The sequence below is a fragment of the Saccharomycodes ludwigii genome, chromosome III (genome assembly GCF_020623625.1).
Source record: "Saccharomycodes ludwigii strain NBRC 1722 chromosome III, whole genome shotgun sequence".
In the NCBI taxonomy this organism is placed as follows: Eukaryota; Fungi; Ascomycota; class Saccharomycetes; order Saccharomycodales; family Saccharomycodaceae; genus Saccharomycodes; species Saccharomycodes ludwigii.
The window spans coordinates 1079261-1099343 of NC_060202.1; the positions used below are offsets into that span (position 1 = coordinate 1079261).

The 20083-nt window shown below is 29.6% G+C and overlaps 11 protein-coding genes and 1 non-coding gene across 12 annotated transcripts; 5 read left to right on the plus strand and 7 right to left on the minus strand.

Moving 5' to 3' along the window:
* Positions 1-930: 930 nt before the first annotated feature.
* On the minus strand, positions 931-2100 carry PUB1 (Pub1p; the record flags this gene model as incomplete). The annotated part of the gene is made up of 1 exon (XM_046077417.1): positions 931-2100. One exon carries the CDS (start codon positions 2098-2100, stop codon positions 931-933), a length of 1170 nt encoding a protein of 389 aa, XP_045935177.1.
* A 910-nt stretch (positions 2101-3010) lies between these two features.
* On the minus strand, positions 3011-3084 carry SCDLUD_002733. The gene has a single exon. It is a non-coding gene; the product is annotated as a tRNA-Ile (tRNA).
* A 319-nt stretch (positions 3085-3403) lies between these two features.
* CAB2 (phosphopantothenate--cysteine ligase CAB2) lies at positions 3404-4480 on the plus strand (the record flags this gene model as incomplete). Its single annotated transcript, XM_046077418.1, has 1 exon — positions 3404-4480. One exon carries the CDS (start codon positions 3404-3406, stop codon positions 4478-4480), a length of 1077 nt encoding a protein of 358 aa, XP_045935178.1.
* A 178-nt stretch (positions 4481-4658) lies between these two features.
* SAM50 (SAM complex subunit SAM50) lies at positions 4659-6074 on the minus strand (the record flags this gene model as incomplete). The annotated part of the gene is made up of 1 exon (XM_046077419.1): positions 4659-6074. One exon carries the CDS (start codon positions 6072-6074, stop codon positions 4659-4661), a length of 1416 nt encoding a protein of 471 aa, XP_045935179.1.
* Positions 6075-6550: 476 nt separating this feature from the next.
* Positions 6551-9580, minus strand: CRZ1 (DNA-binding transcription factor CRZ1; the record flags this gene model as incomplete). Its single annotated transcript, XM_046077420.1, has 1 exon — positions 6551-9580. The coding sequence occupies one exon, from the start codon at positions 9578-9580 to the stop codon at positions 6551-6553; it is 3030 nt and encodes a 1009-aa protein (XP_045935180.1).
* Positions 9581-9968: 388 nt separating this feature from the next.
* TRM12 (tRNA(Phe) (4-demethylwyosine(37)-C(7)) aminocarboxypropyltransferase) lies at positions 9969-11387 on the minus strand (the record flags this gene model as incomplete). The annotated part of the gene is made up of 1 exon (XM_046081577.1): positions 9969-11387. One exon carries the CDS (start codon positions 11385-11387, stop codon positions 9969-9971), a length of 1419 nt encoding a protein of 472 aa, XP_045935181.1.
* Positions 11388-12025: 638 nt separating this feature from the next.
* On the plus strand, positions 12026-13270 carry SDS3 (Sds3p; the record flags this gene model as incomplete). The annotated part of the gene is made up of 1 exon (XM_046077421.1): positions 12026-13270. The coding sequence occupies one exon, from the start codon at positions 12026-12028 to the stop codon at positions 13268-13270; it is 1245 nt and encodes a 414-aa protein (XP_045935182.1).
* Positions 13271-13908: 638 nt separating this feature from the next.
* On the plus strand, positions 13909-15720 carry KTR5 (putative mannosyltransferase; the record flags this gene model as incomplete). Its single annotated transcript, XM_046077422.1, has 1 exon — positions 13909-15720. One exon carries the CDS (start codon positions 13909-13911, stop codon positions 15718-15720), a length of 1812 nt encoding a protein of 603 aa, XP_045935183.1.
* A 246-nt stretch (positions 15721-15966) lies between these two features.
* On the minus strand, positions 15967-16278 carry HHF2 (histone H4; the record flags this gene model as incomplete). The annotated part of the gene is made up of 1 exon (XM_046081406.1): positions 15967-16278. One exon carries the CDS (start codon positions 16276-16278, stop codon positions 15967-15969), a length of 312 nt encoding a protein of 103 aa, XP_045935184.1.
* Positions 16279-17349: 1071 nt separating this feature from the next.
* Positions 17350-17760, plus strand: HHT2 (histone H3; the record flags this gene model as incomplete). Its single annotated transcript, XM_046081578.1, has 1 exon — positions 17350-17760. One exon carries the CDS (start codon positions 17350-17352, stop codon positions 17758-17760), a length of 411 nt encoding a protein of 136 aa, XP_045935185.1.
* Positions 17761-18214: 454 nt separating this feature from the next.
* On the plus strand, positions 18215-18739 carry AIM19 (Aim19p; the record flags this gene model as incomplete). The annotated part of the gene is made up of 1 exon (XM_046077423.1): positions 18215-18739. One exon carries the CDS (start codon positions 18215-18217, stop codon positions 18737-18739), a length of 525 nt encoding a protein of 174 aa, XP_045935186.1.
* A 264-nt stretch (positions 18740-19003) lies between these two features.
* SIW14 (putative tyrosine protein phosphatase SIW14) lies at positions 19004-19846 on the minus strand (the record flags this gene model as incomplete). The annotated part of the gene is made up of 1 exon (XM_046077424.1): positions 19004-19846. The coding sequence occupies one exon, from the start codon at positions 19844-19846 to the stop codon at positions 19004-19006; it is 843 nt and encodes a 280-aa protein (XP_045935187.1).
* Positions 19847-20083: the final 237 nt, after the last annotated feature.

Genomic DNA, 20083 nt, shown 5'->3' on the forward strand with positions numbered 1-20083 from the left:
AATGATAATGATTTGAAAAGTTGGAAAATATTCATATATAGGTACGTATATATATATATATATATGGATGTGTGTTGTTAGTTTACTTTTTAATTTTATATTTTTTTTATATGTAGGAAAAAAAAAAAGAAAGCAAAAAAAAAAAAAAAAGAAAAAAAATTTTTTTCTTAAATATTATTTATGCAGAAATTCTGCAGATAGGAGTAGATTTTTGTTGTTTATTTTTATTTTTTTTGGATAAAGAATAAAGAATAAAGTGGCGAAAGTGTATGTGTTATATAGAATATTTTTGCAAGTTATTTTTTACTTTTTCAATTGATTGTAATGGGCTGTAAAATAAGTTATTATTACTAGCAATAAAATTATAAAATATTTGTAACAAAAACCAAATAAAATATCCATCAAATTTCCAAGGGAAAAAAAAAAAGATGAAAATCTTGTTCATAATAACAATGATTCCTTTTGTTCGAGGTGTGTGGGTGTTTTTTTGTTTGTTCTTGTTTAATGATTTAATTTCAATTAATATATTACATCTTTTAATTGTGACAAAAAAAAAGGATATTTAAGATCCCTTTAAAATATCCTTGTATGTAATGTGCCATTAATAATCTTCCCATCTTCGCTTGCTTATATTAACCAAATGTCTAAGGAAAATATACTAAAAAGAAACTCTTGATTTACCATCAATATCATAATTACTATATACTAAATAATAAAATTATAAAAACAAAAAATAAGAAAAAAAAAAAAAAAAAGAAATAAGAGAAAAAAACAAGCAAATAAAACATTAAAAAAATCTGTAAAAAACAATTAATAAGTGATAACGGACGATAAGTAAATATCATTCATCTCCTCCTATTCTTACTTTAATAATCTTATTTATATATATATAAAAGAAAAAAAAACATGAAAAAAAAACTAAGTTAAAAATCATTGTTGGTTAAAGACTGGTTGTTGTGGATCAAATTGTGGCATTTGACCTTGTGGAAATTGACCTTGTTGAAATTGTATTGGTAAACCATCTTGCTGTTGGACATATTGGGCTGGAATCTGTTGTGGTTGAGGTTGTTGTTGTTCTTTACCCCAACCAGTTCTTAATGGTCTACCTCTTAAGGTAAAACCGGAACCCAAAGCTACAATACACAAAGCAGCTTGTTCTCTAGTATCAAATCTAACAAAGCAGTTACCTTTGTCTGCATAAAACTTAAAGTCCAAGATTTGACCAAAGTTTTGTAACAACATGATCAACTCGTCTTGATTCATGGCTCTTGGAATATTACCAACATAGGCAGTAGTGACTCTAAAAGGTGGACTTCTAATGACTTCCTCTACAGCTCTTGGGTCAACTGGAGGTGGAATCAATGGTTGCGGTTGTTGGTTTCTATAACCACGATTAATATTATTATTATTCATATTGTTATTGAATTGTTGCTGAGGTTGCTTCTTAGCAGCGTAGTTCAATCTAATGGCCCTACCATTTAAGACAGTACCTTGTTTCAATTCCAAAGCCTTTTCAGCTTGTTCCCTGGATAGAAAAGAGACAAAACCATATCCTCTGGATCTACCAGTTTGCATATCCCACATAACATGTGCAGAAATAAAACCTTCTAATGGAGAGAAACAATCGGCCAAACCCTTGTCATCAACATTAATGTTCAAGTCACCGACAAATAAATTGAAGGCATCATCAACACCAGCTGTTGGAGCGGTTTGAAAGGCGTTGTTGACTTTAATCTTATAACCATTGATGGCTTGTCCATTCATGTTAGCTAATGCAATACTAGCATCATTAGCATTGAAGAATTCAACAAAACCATAGTTAACGCGATGATTGTTCTTGTCAATAATAATCTTGGCAGAAGCAACTTTACCACCAACTTGGAAATATTGTTTCAATTGCTCTTCATCGATAGTCTTAGCCAAATTACCAACATACAAAATCTTATCAGAAGCAGTTCTACCACCTTGTGTAGCGTTAGCTGGAATAACGTTATCTTGTGGTTGTTGAGGTTGCTGTTGCTGTTGTTGCTGTTGTTGTTGTTGTTGTTGTTGTTGCGCCTCTGGGTTTTCAATTGGGACTTGCTGTTGTTGTTCACTCATTTTGCTAGTACTATTAATTGTGATGTGGTCCTTTATTAGTGGGTTAAATGGTAACCAAACAAAAAAAATAACAGGAAAAAAAAACGGTAAGGGAAGTATAAATAAATAGTATAACGTTAAAAGAGTATGAAATGATCCTGGAAAATAAAAAGTGTATATGTAAAGGAAACTATGAATAAAAAAATTTTTTTTTACAGAGGGAAAAAAAAAAAAAAAAATATAAAAAAAATATTAAAAAAAAAACAAATGAGTATAAACCGAAAAGTTAAAAAAAAATTAAATAAAAATGAAAAATTTAATTTTTTGATAATATAATATGCTTATACTAGCAAGACCTATCTTTATTAATCAGTAACTAATAGTAACAAACCTTCTTGGGATTATTATTTCAATTGTTACCAACGTTAGAAACCAAATTTCAAAAGAATTGAAAAAAAAAAGAAATTAAAACAAAGAAAGTAGTGAAATTGAATGGATGGAAGAGAAGATAGAAGAAGAAGAACGTAAAAATTAAAATTAAGAAAAATTTTTTTTCTTTTTATTTTAAAACTTCGAGGGAAAAAAAAGGAAAAATAAATTGTTGTGCGTTTTTATACAAGGAGACAGAAAGAAGAAAAAAGAAAAAAGAAAAAAGAAAAAAGAAAGAAAAAAGAAAGAAAAAAGTTAATCATTAATTAATACGGCAATCCTCACCCCTTTTAAGATTAATTGCATCTTAATCACACCAAAAAAAGAAAAGCAGATTGCTACGGTCTTTTCTGTGCCAAAAAGAACATAAACACACTCAATGCTAAATACAACCTCAACAAAAACACTACGTGATTTAAAACTGCCTACAAAAAAAAAAAAAAAATAAAAAATATAAAAAATAAAAAACAAAACAAACAAGTGTATATTTATATAAAAAATATGGTTCCTAGCAGGATCGAACTGCTGATCCCCGCGTTATTAGCACGGTGCCTTAACCAACTGGGCCAAGGAACCATTACACGCCTGTTTTAAACAGGACATGACACCTAAACAACCAGTATCGATTATCAATGTTGATGAATAAATTATTTAAAAAATAATCACTGTAATTTGAAGTATCACTCGTAAGAAAAAAACGCGGAAGCTTTTTAATTTTTAATTTTTTTTCTTTTTTCTTTGTAAAAAAAAAAAAAAAAAAAAAACAAAGCCATACATGAGCTAATTCCCCTTTAAATAGGATGCATAAATCCTAGTCTTCGTATAAATCATACGCTAAAAACAAAAAACAAAAAAACAATAAAAAAAAAAAGATACTACAACTATACCCACCTCAATGCACAATCCTAATATTCATACCTCTATCATTGATCTTGAACATGCAATTAGTCATACTTCCGACGATAATACAATAACAGCCAATTATATCGATGAAGAGTTTTACTTCCAATCAAACCCTAAACCTTCTTATTTAAATCAATTAATTGATACTACAAAAAAGTTTCTTTCAGCCACAGAAAATGAAAATAACAAAAAGCGTGTTGTATTGGTTACTTCTGGTGGTACTACTGTTCCATTGGAAAATAATACTGTGAGATTTATTGACAATTTTAGTGCCGGTACAAGAGGTGCTTCAAGTGCAGAACAATTTTTGTTTCAGGGGTACCGTGTCATTTTTTTACATAGGGAATTTTCATTAACTCCATTTAACAGGTTTTTCACGCATTCCACAGAAACCACCTTTCTAGATTATTTTACTCAGGGTGGAACTTCAATTAATCCTCAATTTCAAAAAAAAATTATTGAACAGAAAAAACTATATGATACATATAAAGACAATTTATTAATGCTACCTTTTACGACGGTCAACCAATATTTATGGTCGTTAAAGGCACTGGCTACATTATTAAATAATAAATTTTGTCTATTTTATTTAGCAGCAGCTGTCAGTGATTTCTATGTTCCCTTTAATAGATTACCCAAACATAAAATTCAATCACAGGTAGAGAATAACTATAACAATAGTTTGAACAATAACAGCGCAATTAATAATGATGGAAAGTTAATCTTGGATTTAGATCCTGTACCTAAATTTTTAAGAAGATTGGTGGAAAGTTGGGCTAGTCAAGCTATGATAGTGTCATTCAAATTGGAAACTGACAGTTCTATTTTAATTAAAAAGGCGGTGCAAGCTTTGAAAAAATACAATCATCAGTTAGTTATTGGAAATATGCTACAAACCAGAAATAAGGAAGTTGTATTTGTAAGTGAGAATAGCAACAGCAACAACAATGACAACGATATCAACGTGGAATGGATTAGAATAAATGATAGCAATAAAGAAGTTATAGAAGCTTTAATCATTCCAGCAGTTATTGAACATCATACTCAATGGATTGCATTGCAAAATTAGTCATAACTTTAGTGTGAGCTATGGATTATTTACATATATATTTTTAACATATACTTATACTGCGAGAAATATATATATATATATATATATAATGAATTAAAAAAGAAAACGCTTGCGATTTAAACATATATACATTATATCCATTTATCTCCCCTCTTAGGTATATATATATATATATTTATAAGAAACACATACCAATACCATATTGAAACCCCTTTCTACACGAATCCGTAGAGTGCATGGTAATAGGCAGAGTGAAGTTCAACTCAAACCTTGCTGCAGGATGTGTAAACATTATACCTACACCGCAAGCGGTTGAATATTCCTTAAATAAATTGCTTAAACTGCCACTGCCGTTACTAGTTAATTTCCCACCATTTGTAAATAAGTGCCACTTAAAGCTAGAATCTTTTACTACAGGTCTAATTAAAGATATCCCATATGTGAGATATGCGTGTCCACCACATGCATCTGAACACTCTTTATCACCCAACCCCATAACATTAAAACCTCTGACATCGTTACCACCGCCAAGTTGAAATTTGTCATAATATGGCACAACCACATCTGGATCCAACTTAAAAATGTTTCCACATTTTATTGTGCCAATAAGAGAAAACCCTTTCCCAATTTTAAAAGCTTTCACTATCTCAAACTGTTGTTTAGTCCATTTTTGTAAAAATTCCCATTCAGTGCTGACTTTGAACAACGACCCCATAGTAGGCGTGACAATATTATCTCGTGTATCATTTACCAAAGTATAACACAACGAATTTTTCCAATCTTCACCACATTGATGTAATAGTGAGCTTGATCTACGAGTAACCATATTACTAGTTATTCTAGAACATGTATCGAAACTTAGAGCATGGTTCCATAACGTTTTATTATCATCAAGGCCAGTGCCGCTTCTAATCATCCCCGGCAAGTATGCAGTTGCTAGTTCCATTTTTAAACCCTTGAACTCATAATTGATACCATTAGTCTGCCTATTGTTGGAATAAAATGAATTATTTAAAGTGTACCAGACTTTAAAAGGTTGCATATATTGAAACAATATAGAAGACTTTGTCTTGGTACCCCGTTTACAATCTAAGATGAATTTTTCACCAGTACCAAAATAGTTTCTCAATTGAAATTCTAGGTATCCATCGCCCTCTCCATTCCCAATTTTGGATCCGGTCTTGGCCATGAATTTTTTTATCGGTGAAAAATGATAATAAGGTTGAAGCGCAAGTACATTATTTTTGTTATTTTCTATGAATGAATTTATAATTTTTGGTTGAATTGTTCGTGTCATTGGCACAGCATCTATTGATTGCTGCATGGAATCGATTAGCCCATTAGAAACTAATTTTCTTTGTAGTAGCTCAGATTGTTGTACAAAGCTCGAAAAAGTGGTGGCATTGCTGATTGTCGCAGTTAAATGATCTTGCAAAATCGAAGGCATAAACGGTATTTGATTAGTTTTCACCTGTGTGATTATAATAGGATAATTTGGATTTTCCTCTATGAGATCATTGACAATATTAGTAGCAGTGGATGCATCATTTTGAAAACCAGAATTGGAGCCTAGATCAGTGTCAGTGTTCATTTTTTCTTGGTGTTCTATTAAAATATTAAAAGGGAAATTACTTTACAGTTTTTTTTTTTTTTTTTTTTTTTTATCAATTAATGTGCCTATAAAACTTGGAAATGTGTTTGTTTGAATTCCAATATAAAAATGAATAATGACTTGTATAACAGTTTTATCACAAAAAAAAAAAAAAAAAAAAAAAGTAGAAATACGGACCTTCGGTTAATTATGTTTTTTTACCGAAGGGAAACACAGGTGAAAAAATTAAAAATTAAAAAAATAAAAAATTCATTCAAGGTGGAAATAAAAAAAAAAAAAAAAAGGAACAAAAATTAGAAAGGAAGGAAGGAAGGAGGGAAGGAAGGTTATATAAACTTGATATATAGTACAAAAAGGAATAAATTGAAATTAAAAATAAAAAAAAATAACTGTTTCTTATACTAAATTTGAAAATTTCATTAAAGTGATTATCAAATCCTTTATAAAAAAAAACATTAACCAGAATCATTCATCTTATAGCTTATTTCTGAATTTTCATTATTACTATTGGTATTTTTATGAAAATGCTGCTGTCGTTCGTCAATATGGTACGGATTAACGTGTGGAATATCCAAGTGATTATTTTTAGTATGAATTTCGTGATGCGTATTTGGTGATTCAACTTTAATACTTTGACTGTGAATTTTATCCTTAACTGCACCAACACTAGCGTATAAAGTACTATCGTCATTCTTAACACCATTTATATCACTCTTTGAACCATATTCGGTAAATACTTTGGAATTAGCAATAACATTTCTACCTTCTTTTTTAATATATTCATCAAAATTATGAATTAAATCTTGGTCCTTAAGATAATTGCCATCATCTTCGACAACAGATTTTCTTCTCTCTTGGTCACTCATGAATTCTTCATATAATGGTTGGATACACTTTTGACCTGATCTTGTTTTCAAATGTCGACCTAATGCATCACTTCTAGCAAACCGTTTGCCACACCCCCATGTGGTAACACCATCTTTTAAAACACCACCGCAAACATACCTTTTTTTGCCGCTATGTAGATCTTCATGTCTTTTTCTATCATGTTGTCGTGTAAATGCTTTAGAACAGTACTGGCATGAATAAGGCTTCTCATTGGTATGACTTCTTAAGTGCGATTTTAAATTGTAAGGTCTGGTAAATAATTTGTCGCAGAATGTACATTTATACGCCGCTTCGGGTGTAGAAATATTATTGTTATCAGAACAGGATGCCGTAGTGGTGGTATCAGTCGCGTTAGTACTAGAGCTATCTGGCTGTTTATACTGGATACTGCCAGTACTTGATTTACTCGCAGAGCTAAAATAGGAGGATTCACTTCCGTACCCATTATCATCAAAATCATTACTATTACTATCATTTCCAAAAATGATGTTATCTTCATTATCCACCTCATTATTACCATCCTGTATTGCTATTGATAATGGTGATAAAGACGTATCAAAAGTGCCCTTTTTATCTTTCTTGTTCTTTGATGGTACAACCAAATTAGCCATTTTCAGTAATTTTTCTCTATCTTTGCTCAAACTTCTGGCTTTTTCTTCCGGTGTCTTCTTTTTTTTCTTGCTTTTTGTCGTCTTTTTATTTATACTTCTGCTTCTTCTAATCTTTTTATCATCACTTGTATATTCATCCTCACTGTTAACTTTTGACGAGACCTTTAAAAAGTTATCATTATAGTTTATATCACTTTTATTGCTGCTATTGGGTGTGATGGTATTCAGTTTATTTCTGGAAGATGATTTTTTAATATTGACATTGGTGGATATTTGAAAATTAACATCAATATTGTCGTTAGCGTTGATGTTATAATCGGTAGTATTTTGTAGTAGAAAATCTTGAATCTGCGGATTGCCATATTGATTTCCGATGTCAAAGGTAGCATTAGTAGTAACAATGTCAGGTACAATCATAGAATTACCATTATTTCCATGGTGGTCTGCATTATTATACACAAAGCTATTGGCGCTGGATTGGTCACTGCTTGCGTATTTGCTATCTATGTTGCTGCTAGGAGCATCTAACAATGAATTGGAATCTAAATTAAAGAAATCATTTATTTCTTCATCTTCTTGGTCTGTAGGAACACTTAATAACGAGCGAACAGGGGAGGATTTACCCTCCGAAGCCGTTAAATATAAGCTATTAACATCTGAATGAGAATAGAACGAACTAGGATAAGTAGGAGTACCACCACCGTTGTGTATGATGGTATCTGTAACATTTAAATATGGGGAATGTGATGTATCATTTTTACTCCGAAAATTATTGATATTATTATTGTGAGTGCTGAAAATATTTATATTATTATTTGGTTTTTCCAGATAATAATTTTCACTTTCAATATTATTATTATTATTATTATTATTATTATTATTATTATTATTATTATTATTATTAGTACCGTTATTAATTATCATATTGTTTCTATCCAGTATATTATTATCCGTATAATCAAAACGATGTGAATTTTGGGAAACATTAATATACTGAACGGTAGGCATATTATTATTATTAGTGATATTACTACCATCATAATTATTATTTACGATGGGATATGAAGTAGCATTGCCATCATTAACGTGATCATTTTGAAAAATCAAACCACCATTCTGAATATGAATTTTATCATTATACGAATTAGTAGAAACATCACTACTAGCTTGGGAACCATAAAAAACATTATTGTTATTATTATTGTTATAGTTAGTTGTGTTTAAAGTGGAACTGTTAATAAAGGAATCTTGTTGACTTGCTGAGTTTAATCTTTCACTAATATTGTTATTCAACAAATCATTTATATTATAATGTGAATCAATAATTATATCATCGTTCAAAGGTGGAATAAAATTAAAATTCTCGGTAGTAGCATTATTATTATTATTATTATTATTAGTAGTAGTAGTAGTGATATTATCATTGTTGTTGTTGTTGTTGTTGACCACGTTAGTATTAGTAACTTTATTATAAAAAAAAGGTTCCATGGTAGTAATGTGCCCTTCTTTATCATCTTTGCTATTGCTTGATGGCGACGATAACAAAATATGATAATTTTCAGTTGTTGTATTATTTGCCACATTAATTCCGTTATAATTTGTTGTCGTTGTGGAAGGTATTGGATAATCATTTTCTATTGGTGATAAAACAATTACAGGTTTTAACGGCTTTACAGTATTATTTAAAGGAGTAATAGTCCGATTGTTGTGATGAGGCAAGATATTATTATTATCATTATTATTATTATTAGTATTATTATTAGGACCATCACTATTATTTGTGGAAATAGTTGTTAAAAACGGATTATCTGCTGTAGCAATAAAGTTTGTATTAATTACAGGCAGGGTTTTGTTTTTATTATTCCTATTTTTATTGTCATTAAAGTTATCCTGTGATTTCAATATAATGTTTTCATAATAGCTGTTAGCATTTTGGTCAGTACTTTCAGGATCATGCTTCCTCGATTGATCTTTCCGATAACTCATGATTGATGAGTTGTAACACTAACAATAGAAATATATCAGGGCCAAGCTCAATATGGAATTATTTGTTATAATATATTTTAGTGCCTTGTTTATGGCGCTTGTTACCTTTTCTTGTTAGTTTTTGTTTTTTGCTTCCACTGACCAATTTGCTTTGTTTTATGTTTAAACAATAGAATTTTATATATATTTTTAATTAATTATTTAAAAAAAAAAGAAAAAGAAAAAACAACAACAAAAAAAAAAAAAAAAAAAGGATTTTCGGTTTTAATAGAAAAAAAAAAAAAAAAAAAAAAAAAAAAAATCACACATGTAAATGATTGTCCGAAAATTCATAATGAATATCGTAGTCCGAGTAATTACTTTTCCTTCCGTATTAAAAACGAATGTTCTATTTAATAATATCTACGTCAATACAAACATGCCAAATATCAGGAGCATAAGTTTTGATTTTCTCTGCATGAGTCACGTTAACCTTAAAGTTATTTTCTATGGTTACTTGGTAATTTTTTAATTTAGGTAATAATTTACATTTAACAAATCCGTTTTCACCTTCAATCTCATCAATATGTATATTTTCATGTATGTGTAAAGTGACAATTGGTAATTCATAACTGTGTTTGGCGACAATTTTTAAAGCCAACTCCCAACTAGCTTCGCTTGTAGGTAACAATCCCATATTGATATGTCTTATTCTTAACCTGGATGTGTCAATATTATTCACAAATTGCTTTTCATAATTTTCTAGTTCGCTTAAACAATATTCATTACTTTCATTAAATATATAACATCGTTTTTTATCATCTTTTTCAAATTTATTTTTAAGCAATGCTCTTTTCAAACCTTCACAACTCCAGGGGTTTAAATCAAAACAAAAAATTCTATTACAATTCCTTTTTAAGTATGATAATGTAAAATATCCTATCCCACAATACATATCCACAACATCATTCCCCTCAATATCTGCATATGAATTATTACCCTCTGCTGTCTTTGTGGTTATTAAGATACGAGCTTTCTCCTTAACATTACCCCTACTAAACATTGTGAAAAATGGTGCCCAAGATTGATAAATACCATTCTGTACAGTATGACACCAGAATGCATTAGTAAAATCTCTTTCGGTAGGGGACTTCCATAACTCGGGGGAATTATTACTAGCATATTCTTCAGTTTCCCAAAATGAACCGTATATCGGTCTAATGTTCAAAGGTTTCCTCCATAGGTTTTTATTATCATTTATATTTGTTTTACTATCATTTTCCAAAATAGGCTGATTTATAGCTATATGGGTGTAAATCGAGTCGTCAAAACAATTTTTAATCAATTTTTTAAAAAAGGAATCTCGATTTACACCATTGCTGTGGCAATTAGACAAAACAGATTCCCATAATTCACTAGTAAACATTTGTTTGACGGGAGAATAATTAAATAGTATTAATGGTGGGTATAAGGTATATTTGGTTGAAACATGGTTTTTTATCAGTTCTGTCAAGTGTTCATTATCATGGAAATATAAATTGATAAATTCAGCCAACTTTATTTTTTGTCTGTGTCCTGTGATAATAGTAGTATTAGGTATTTTACTTGGACTATTATCATGTACTATTTCTATTTTATCATCTTTATTGGAGTTTTCCAAAGTTACAAACAAGTCTTTATTAGCAGAAGTAGACTCATCAATTGTAATTTCTAAGATAATTAAAGAATTTGTTTTGATTATAATTTTTGGTTTTATGTTGTAAACATTTAGTATATTTTTATATTTTTTAATTAGCTGCTTATCCTTTAATATTATTTGAGTTGGCATGATGGGTTTTCTAGGTTGCCCTTTATCTTTTGATTATTGTATATATCTAGAAAAATAGGTCCGTTAAACCAATACTATAAATGTACAATTCAGTTTAATAACCGAATGGGTTATGATTTTGATTGATTTTTTTCATTTTTTTTTTTTTTTTCATTTTTTTTTTTTTCAATTTTTTCCCCTGCAAAATTTTCTATTTACAAATTAAAGCAGAGATTTATTTATTTATTTATTTATTTATTTTTTTTCGTTTCTTTTTAAAAAGGGGAGAATCAAAAAGTTATGATCTTTTGATAATTTTATGATATTCTTAGCATATAACATAATACTTTTTAATTTTTATTTCTACTTTTATTTCCAACTTTTTTTCTGTTTTCTTGCCCTGTTTAAATTATTGGTTCTACCTATTATACAACTTAAAATAAACTAGCAACTTAATTCCAGTCAAAAAAAAAAAAAAAAAAATAAAAATAATAAGAAAAAAAGAGATAAGAGATAACAGTAATACAATCTATCAATTTAAATCACACCCAATACAGGACAAATATAGAATAAATAGGAAGGAAGAAAAAAAAAAAAAAAAAAAAAAAAAAAAAAAACACACAACTAGAATTAACGCAATAACAAACAGTGATAACGAAATGGAGCAAAAATCGCAACAAACAACAGAATTACTAAACCATCCGATTACGGCTACTACTACTTCGAACGCCGTTACAACTAATTCCACACTATCTAATAACCATAGGCAAAACATTACAACAACTATGACTAAAAAAGATAGAAAAAAAAGACAGGCTTTAGAAACAAAAGTGATGAAAATTACTAACAAATTCTGTCAAGATAAAGATTTACATTATAAAGAGAGATTGGCCAAATTGCAAACAAACTTAACAACAATGCACCAGGGGAATAATCCCGAGTACATCAGACTAGTTCGGGATTTAGAAGAAGAAAGAGATTTAGAATTAATTAGGTTACGCTATTTTGAAGAATATAGAGTTTATAGGGCCAGCTTAGAATTTCAACAAGATATTGAACATCTAAAATTAGAACATGAAAATTTAATAACCTTGTGTAAGAAAAAATTGTATCAACAATTGGAAAATAAATTACAATCTTTACAAGAAGAGAAATTATTGTTAGACGTAGCCAATTCGCACTCCTATGCCATGGATTACTCTAGACCAATCACCAATTTTAAAAATACAAGAAATAGCAATAGTACCGCAAGCAATTTCCTTGGGGTAAATGACAACAGCGGTAGTGCAAGCGATTTTGATAATACAAATGGCGATAATAACGAAGTAAGATTACTAGCACAGATAAACGAGGGCTATAGTAGTGGCGAGAAAGGTGTTAATATTAACAACACCAGTACAAATAATCTTAGTGGGAATGCTTGGCATGATTCTTCTTCCACAGATGATATAAGTAGCAGCAGCAGCGCATTTAACAATGGTATTGGTCGTCGGTCATTAAGGAGACGAGTAACAACCAAACAAGCAGCTTTAGCCGCTGATAATAATAATAGTGAAGATAATAGAAGTACTAATCATCATATAAATGGTACCGGCAAGAATCATAGGAACGGCGGTAACAATAGACACAATAATAAAAATTCCGATGATACAAATAAAATTTCTGAAGAGTGGACAAAATCTTTATCTGAATATTCGCAATTACATGCTTTAATCTTTGGTACTACAGACGAGGATGGTAATAACAACAACCATACCCATACTAATAATAAAAGAAAAGGTTTTGGTAGATATTCAACGAAATCTGCACCGCCTTTACAATCCTTAAGTAGGAACGAAGTGACAGCTGATATTAATTTGATAAGATCCTTGACTGGGCAACAGCCATCACCATTTAGTTGTTAAGCAACAGTTTGATAGAAAGAGTTGAGTATGTTACTGGGAATATATATATATATATAAACCATGTTATTAAAATAAGAATAGATAATAGAGCGAATTTTTAATTTATGTAATAATCAAACTAGATGGATAATATGTTGATAATTGTTATATATATATATTTTTATTGGTGTTTGGCTTATAGTAGCAAATCTTTCCGGTTCTGGCTAACTTTCGAATCGTGATTAAAGTGATATTTACAATAAGCAGCCGGGTATTTTTTTTATTTTATTTTTTTTTTTTTTTTATTTTTTTGTTTTTGCACACAAAAACGAAATCTGCTTAAAAAGCACATTAAAATATATATTTTTTTTTTTTACTGTTTTCGGTTTAATTTATGGTTATAAACATTGCGAATGAAAAAAGAAATAGAAACGAAAAAGGAAACAAAAAAATTAAAAAAAAAAACTAGTCTAAACTGACTTGAGTTCATATATATATTTGTCTTTTTTAATCTTTCCTTTTCTTTTCTTTTCTTTTTTTTTTTTTTTAAATATATTTTTTTGTCATATAGTCGGTCCAATATTCAAAGCAGTAATAGAGCAAAAATAAAACAACAAGAAAGGGGAAAAAAAAAAACAAACTATATATTATTACTAAAAATGAAGGTACTAATACCTCATTATTTACAAAAAATTTTACCCTTTAATATTAGAAGCAGAAACAATAAGGAGAAAAAATATCCAAATGACCATAGTAATAAAACTTTTTTTGGAAATCGTTATCCTGTAAAAAAGAGATCCAAATTACTACTCTTTGTTTTAGTTTTATCGTTCATTTCCATAGCCACATTAATATTACATCTACTATTCGATATAAAAACATCATTCATTGATCAGTTTAAGAATAACAAAGATGGCTTGGTTAACTTTTCAGATATAGATTTTGCCAGTCCTATCGACTCCCCCTTTTATCGAGGTTGTATAAATACCCATGACTATATAACAGATCCCGGTTATCAAAAAGCCAATGCTTCATTTGTTATGTTGACTAGAAACGAAGAATTAGACGGTGTGTTAATAACTATGCAGTCGTTAGAGAGGCATTTTAACCAGTGGTTTCAGTATCCCTACGTTTTTCTTAATGATAAACCATTCACAGAAGAATTCAAATCTACTATTAGAAAATATACAACTGCAGAGTGTCATTTCGGTGTTGTTGAATCCATTGACTGGGAGTTCCCAGAAATTATTACCAGTAAAAACGGCGCAGAAACTCGTAATCCTTTATTTGATATGGCCATTCATGATCAGGGCGATAGGGGTATTATGTATGGGAACATGGAATCGTATCATAAAATGTGTAGGTTTTACTCGGGTATGTTTTATAGACATCCATTGGTCACTAAATATGAATGGTACTGGAGAATTGAGCCTGATGTACAGTTCTATTGCGATATCAGTTACGATCCCTTTGTGGAGATGCACAAACATGGTAAAAAATATGGGTTTACAGTATTAATCAAGGAACTATATTGGACTGTCCCGAATTTGTTTAGATTTACCAAGAGTTATATCAAAAAGGAGCGCATTAAAGTTGGTACCTTATGGGAACTATTTACTAAAAATTATAAGATTATCGAACCAATCAGCGAACAACATTTGCTAATGGATAAATTTATTAACAAAGACGATGAAGTTAACGATGAATTTAGTAGATATGTGGAAATGGAATATTTATTAAATAATATAGATAAAAAATTGAACAATGCTATTGATAATGAATTTTTAAGTGATTTAATGAATGATGGTGATTCACATATGGACCCTTCTAAAATTATCAAAGACAAAAATGGAATAAGTTCGATAATTAAGAGCTCCATGAGGAAACCTCCCATTGTTGAAGATAAATTTGATAATGAAGAATATAATTTGTGCCACTTTTGGTCGAATTTTGAAATCGCCAGAGTTGATACATTTAATAACGACCTGTACAATAAATATTTCCAGTTTTTGGAAGAGTCGGGTGGCTTTTGGACAGAAAGATGGGGGGATGCACCAGTTCACTCGTTAGGAATTTCTTTGTTTTTGAATAAAGAGGATGTACATTACTTTAGAGATATTGGGTATCAGCATTCTACGTTGGGTCATTGTCCGGCAAATGCCAAAGGCCAACAATTACCGTATGTGGCCAATCCTAAATATGAGCAAGAGATATTTCCTAAGTACTATGATAGTTCGTTATGGAACTTTTTGAAAACCAAGAAAAAAAAGGAAACTGAGTATTCGAGTGGTTGTCGATGCAAGTGTCCACTTAATATGGGCGAGATTGAAGATACCTCCATTGATTGCGTTGGTAATTTTGCAGAAATTATACAAGAAGATTTTGCTACACAAACGGTCTATGATGCAGGGAAATTTGAAAAACAAGTTAGTGAAGGATATATAAACTATTTGAAGGATCATAACAACTAAGTAACTAAATATTGAAAGATGTAAATTATATTTATTTTGACTGGCTAGTATTATTGCTGGAAATATTTTTGATTATCGTTTAGTCGAAATAAAGCTCAATTATTATTATTATTATTTTTTTTTTTTTTTTTTTTCTCAAGAAAACGAATCAATATAAAACACTTTTGCTTAAATCTTTAAAAATTTTATTATACACTTGCGTTTTTCTTTTAACCTATGATAAATAATAAAATATGTATATAACCTTCAACCACCGAAACCGTACAAAGTTCTGCCTTGTCTCTTCAAAGCATAAACAACATCTAAAGAAGTAACAGTCTTTCTCTTAGCGTGTTCAGTATAAGTGACAGCATCTCTGATAACAGATTCCAAGAAACTCTTCAAAACGGCTCTAACTTCTTCGTAAATCAAACCAGAGATACGTTTAACACCACCTCTTCTGGCCAATCTTCTAATAGCTGGCTTAGTAATACCTTGGATATTATCCCTTAGAATTTTTCTATGACGTTTGGCACCACCTTTACCTAAACCTTTACCACCTTTACCTCTACCGGACATTTTATTTTTTCTATATTATTTGTTGATTGGGGAATGTTTTGTTTTAACTTTTCCTTTTTGGTTTTTTTTTTGAATTTTTTTGATAACATAAAAATTGTAGAGTTATTAAAATTAATTAGGAAACAACATGTTTTAAACTCTCTCTTTTATATATGATATAATTTAGAGTGGGAAAAAAAAAAAAAAAAAAAAAGTATATATATCTGCGCAACGTATTAAGGAAATCATCTTGCTGCTACGAATAATGTTAATGCCAATAGTAGTTTGAGAGTTATCATTGGTTTATTTTCATTTCATATACAGGACGTGTTTGTTTATGTTTTCTTTTTTAGGTAGTTCTGAAAAGTTCGAGGTATTTGTTCCAATTAGCTGTGAATTTTTCAGTACGCTTAGCTATAGGCAATTAACAATTATGGGGGTTTACGCGTTTTATTTTTTATTTTTTATTTTTTGGTGTTCTTTTTTCTATGGGTAGGTATTGAATAGCGTGCATTTTTCAGAACACGGTTTTCTCAACCATAGCAGTAATTGAATGCGCTTACAAGTAACAAATAGGCTCGTGTATTCGTCATACATGTAAAAATTGAATATTTGTTGTTTTGGAACATAAAGCGCACATTTTATCACGAGTGGGATTACTTACGACAGTTCCGTAGATTTTATAATGTGAGTTGAGCGTATTTTGGCACGCATTAAAGTTTAATACTTTATGCCTTTGCTTAGTTCATTTTTACCACCGCTTTTTCTCAAATAAACACGCACTTTTTCATTTCTTTTATTTATTATTATTATTATTATTATTACTATTATTACTATTATTATTATTATCCTTAGATGTTTTTTTTTTTTTCCTTTTTTTTTATAGTTCAAGAAGTAAAACTGATATTACCGCCTGATATATAAACAAGACGAAGGAAAGGAAAAAAAGATAAAATAAAATTAAATCCAAACTTATTCACCAATTTTTTTTTCTTTTTCTAATCTTTCATACTCATAACTTTTATATGCACATAGAAAAGAAAGAAAAAGATAAAATAAAATCAATCACCAATATTCATATCTAGAAATAAAATGGCTAGAACTAAACAAACAGCTAGAAAATCCACCGGTGGTAAAGCCCCAAGAAAACAATTAGCCTCAAAGGCCGCCAGAAAATCTGCTCCATCTACTGGTGGTGTTAAGAAACCTCACAGATATAAGCCAGGTACTGTTGCCTTGAGAGAAATTAGAAGATTTCAAAAATCTACTGAGTTGTTGATTAGAAAATTACCTTTCCAAAGATTAGTTAGAGAAATTGCTCAAGACTTTAAAACCGACTTGAGATTTCAATCCTCCGCCATCGGTGCTTTGCAAGAATCTGTAGAAGCTTATTTGGTTTCTCTTTTTGAAGATACTAACTTGGCCGCTATTCATGCCAAGCGTGTTACTATCCAAAAGAAAGATATTAAATTGGCTAGAAGACTAAGAGGTGAAAGATCATAATTTTTTTTTACTTGATTTTTAATTTATTTTATGTATTTTCATAATTAGGAGCCCTTTTTTGTGTGTGTGTATAATAGATACTGATTATTATATAGTATGTTCTAATATAATTTAAGCACTATTTTGAATAAACATTGCATTTTAAAAATTATTTTTTAACATTCTTGGGGAACAAGTCAGAATTGTAATATGTTAATGCAACAGCAAAAAAAAAAAAAAAAAAAAATAAAGGGAAAAGACTATTGATTTTATAATTAAAAATAAGAGCAACTTTTTTATTTTATTTTATTTTATTTTATTTTATTTTACTTTATTTTTTATTTTTTTTTTTATTTTTTTTATTTTTTTATTTTTTTTTGATTGTTATTTAACCTGTTCTAAATAAAGTATTCTCAACTTCTTTTTCTAATTACAATACTATAAAATTGTTACAAAAACAAAAAGAATAAAAACCATGTCAACGTCTCAACCACCCCTACAACAAGAACATGCCAATTGGATTTTGAGAAACTTATATGATTACTCCTCCACTCCATACCCAGCATGGGGAGCAGCTGGGTTATATTTAAGTATGCCAATCATTTCACCAGCTATAACTCAACCAATAGCAGTTACATCATCTTTAAAAAACAAATTAATGGGCAAAGTGATCACCCCATCTTCATTTAACACTGCTAGTGAGGGGTATGTTTTGAAAAGTATTGGTCCGTCAATTAAAAATTGCCTATTATTTGGTGGATGCTTGGCATTAGGTGGATATATTGTATATGATGGTGATTTAGAAAGTGGCAGTGGGTTTATTGGTGCTTGGAGCACTCTATATCTAATTGTCAATGGTAAAAAATCAATAAATTGTTTAAAATATAGTAAATTTATTCCAATCGTTGGCACCGTTTTTGCTTTAAATAATGCTTTAACTTATGGTAGAAGATTTATAATGGGTGATACTATAATTCCTAATAGACCAATGCCATTGTGAGTATAGCCATTAAAATTAAGTTTTAGTGTCATAAAATATGTAATTAACTATTATTTTAACTGTCAAAAATGGAAAAAGAAGAAGGACTTACTTTCTTTTGATGCTTCTTTTTTTGATGCTCCTTTTTTTTTTTTTTTTTTTTTTTTATTCATTTAGTAAATAACTAAATACACCATTTTATATTCTTAAAGTGTTGGCAAATACTTTATATATATATATATATCAATTTCCTTATTAATTTAGCTACTATGCAAAATAACACAGTCACCATTTGATAGGTAACCAGTTATTTTCAGAGGCTATGCTAATAATTTCGCCGATATCATACATTTCAATAAATTGTTGATCCAAAGCACGAGCTTTCGGAAATGCAAATCTTCTATATTCATCAAATATCATAGTTAATGACCAATTTTGTAATTTACGTATACAACCAACAATGCATCCTGTCCTATGTTTCCCTCTATTACAATGAATTAGTATTGGATGATTCTCAGGATTTATTACAATTTCCAAAGCTTTAGTTAACAAGTCGTTTGGTATATTTACAAAGGGCTCCTTGTTACCGCTCATACCAACCTGAAAGATTTTAATGTTATATTTTTCTATTTGAGTTAAAAGTTCTTGTGGATAGTCTTCCGGGATCAAGACCAAAATAGACTTTAGTTTTAAATGCTTGGCCAAAAAGAGTACATTTTCTAATCTTGGATAAGAACTTCTGTATATATCGCCGACTACATGACTAAAATTTTCTGGAGGATATACTATATCTGGTGTAGTAGCTGTGGTACTTCCATTGTTATCGTTTTCTACCGATAACTCTGGATTACCATTATGGTCAGTGTCTCTATTGACAGTGTTATGTGATTTTGAAGTGTTATTTGTTGTTCTATTGCGTGTAGAAGTACTTGATTTTTTGACATACTCTAATAATTCAGGGTCCTCTTTCAAAACATCTTCAATCTCAGTAATCCGTAATGTTAACCGAAGTTTTTCTGCTAAAATGGTTTGCGTTATGTTCCCCTTTTTATACTTGTTTAGTAATATATGTGCATCTAACTTGGCATTTTCATCTATATCGTTAGGAGTGTTTACCGGTAGGACCATATTTATTCGAAACTTTGGGAGGTTTTTTTTTTTTTTTTATTTTCTCTTTCCCTCGTTGACCCTATCAATATGTCAGTTCTTTTAAAAAAAAAAAAATATATAGTCTTAATGTGAATGTGATATTGAACTATAAATGTACTTTACATATTAAAAAAAAAAACAAAACTTTTTTTTTTTTTTTTTTTTTTTTTTTTTTTTCATTCTCTAAATTTTTATACACATTAATAATTTGTTTGT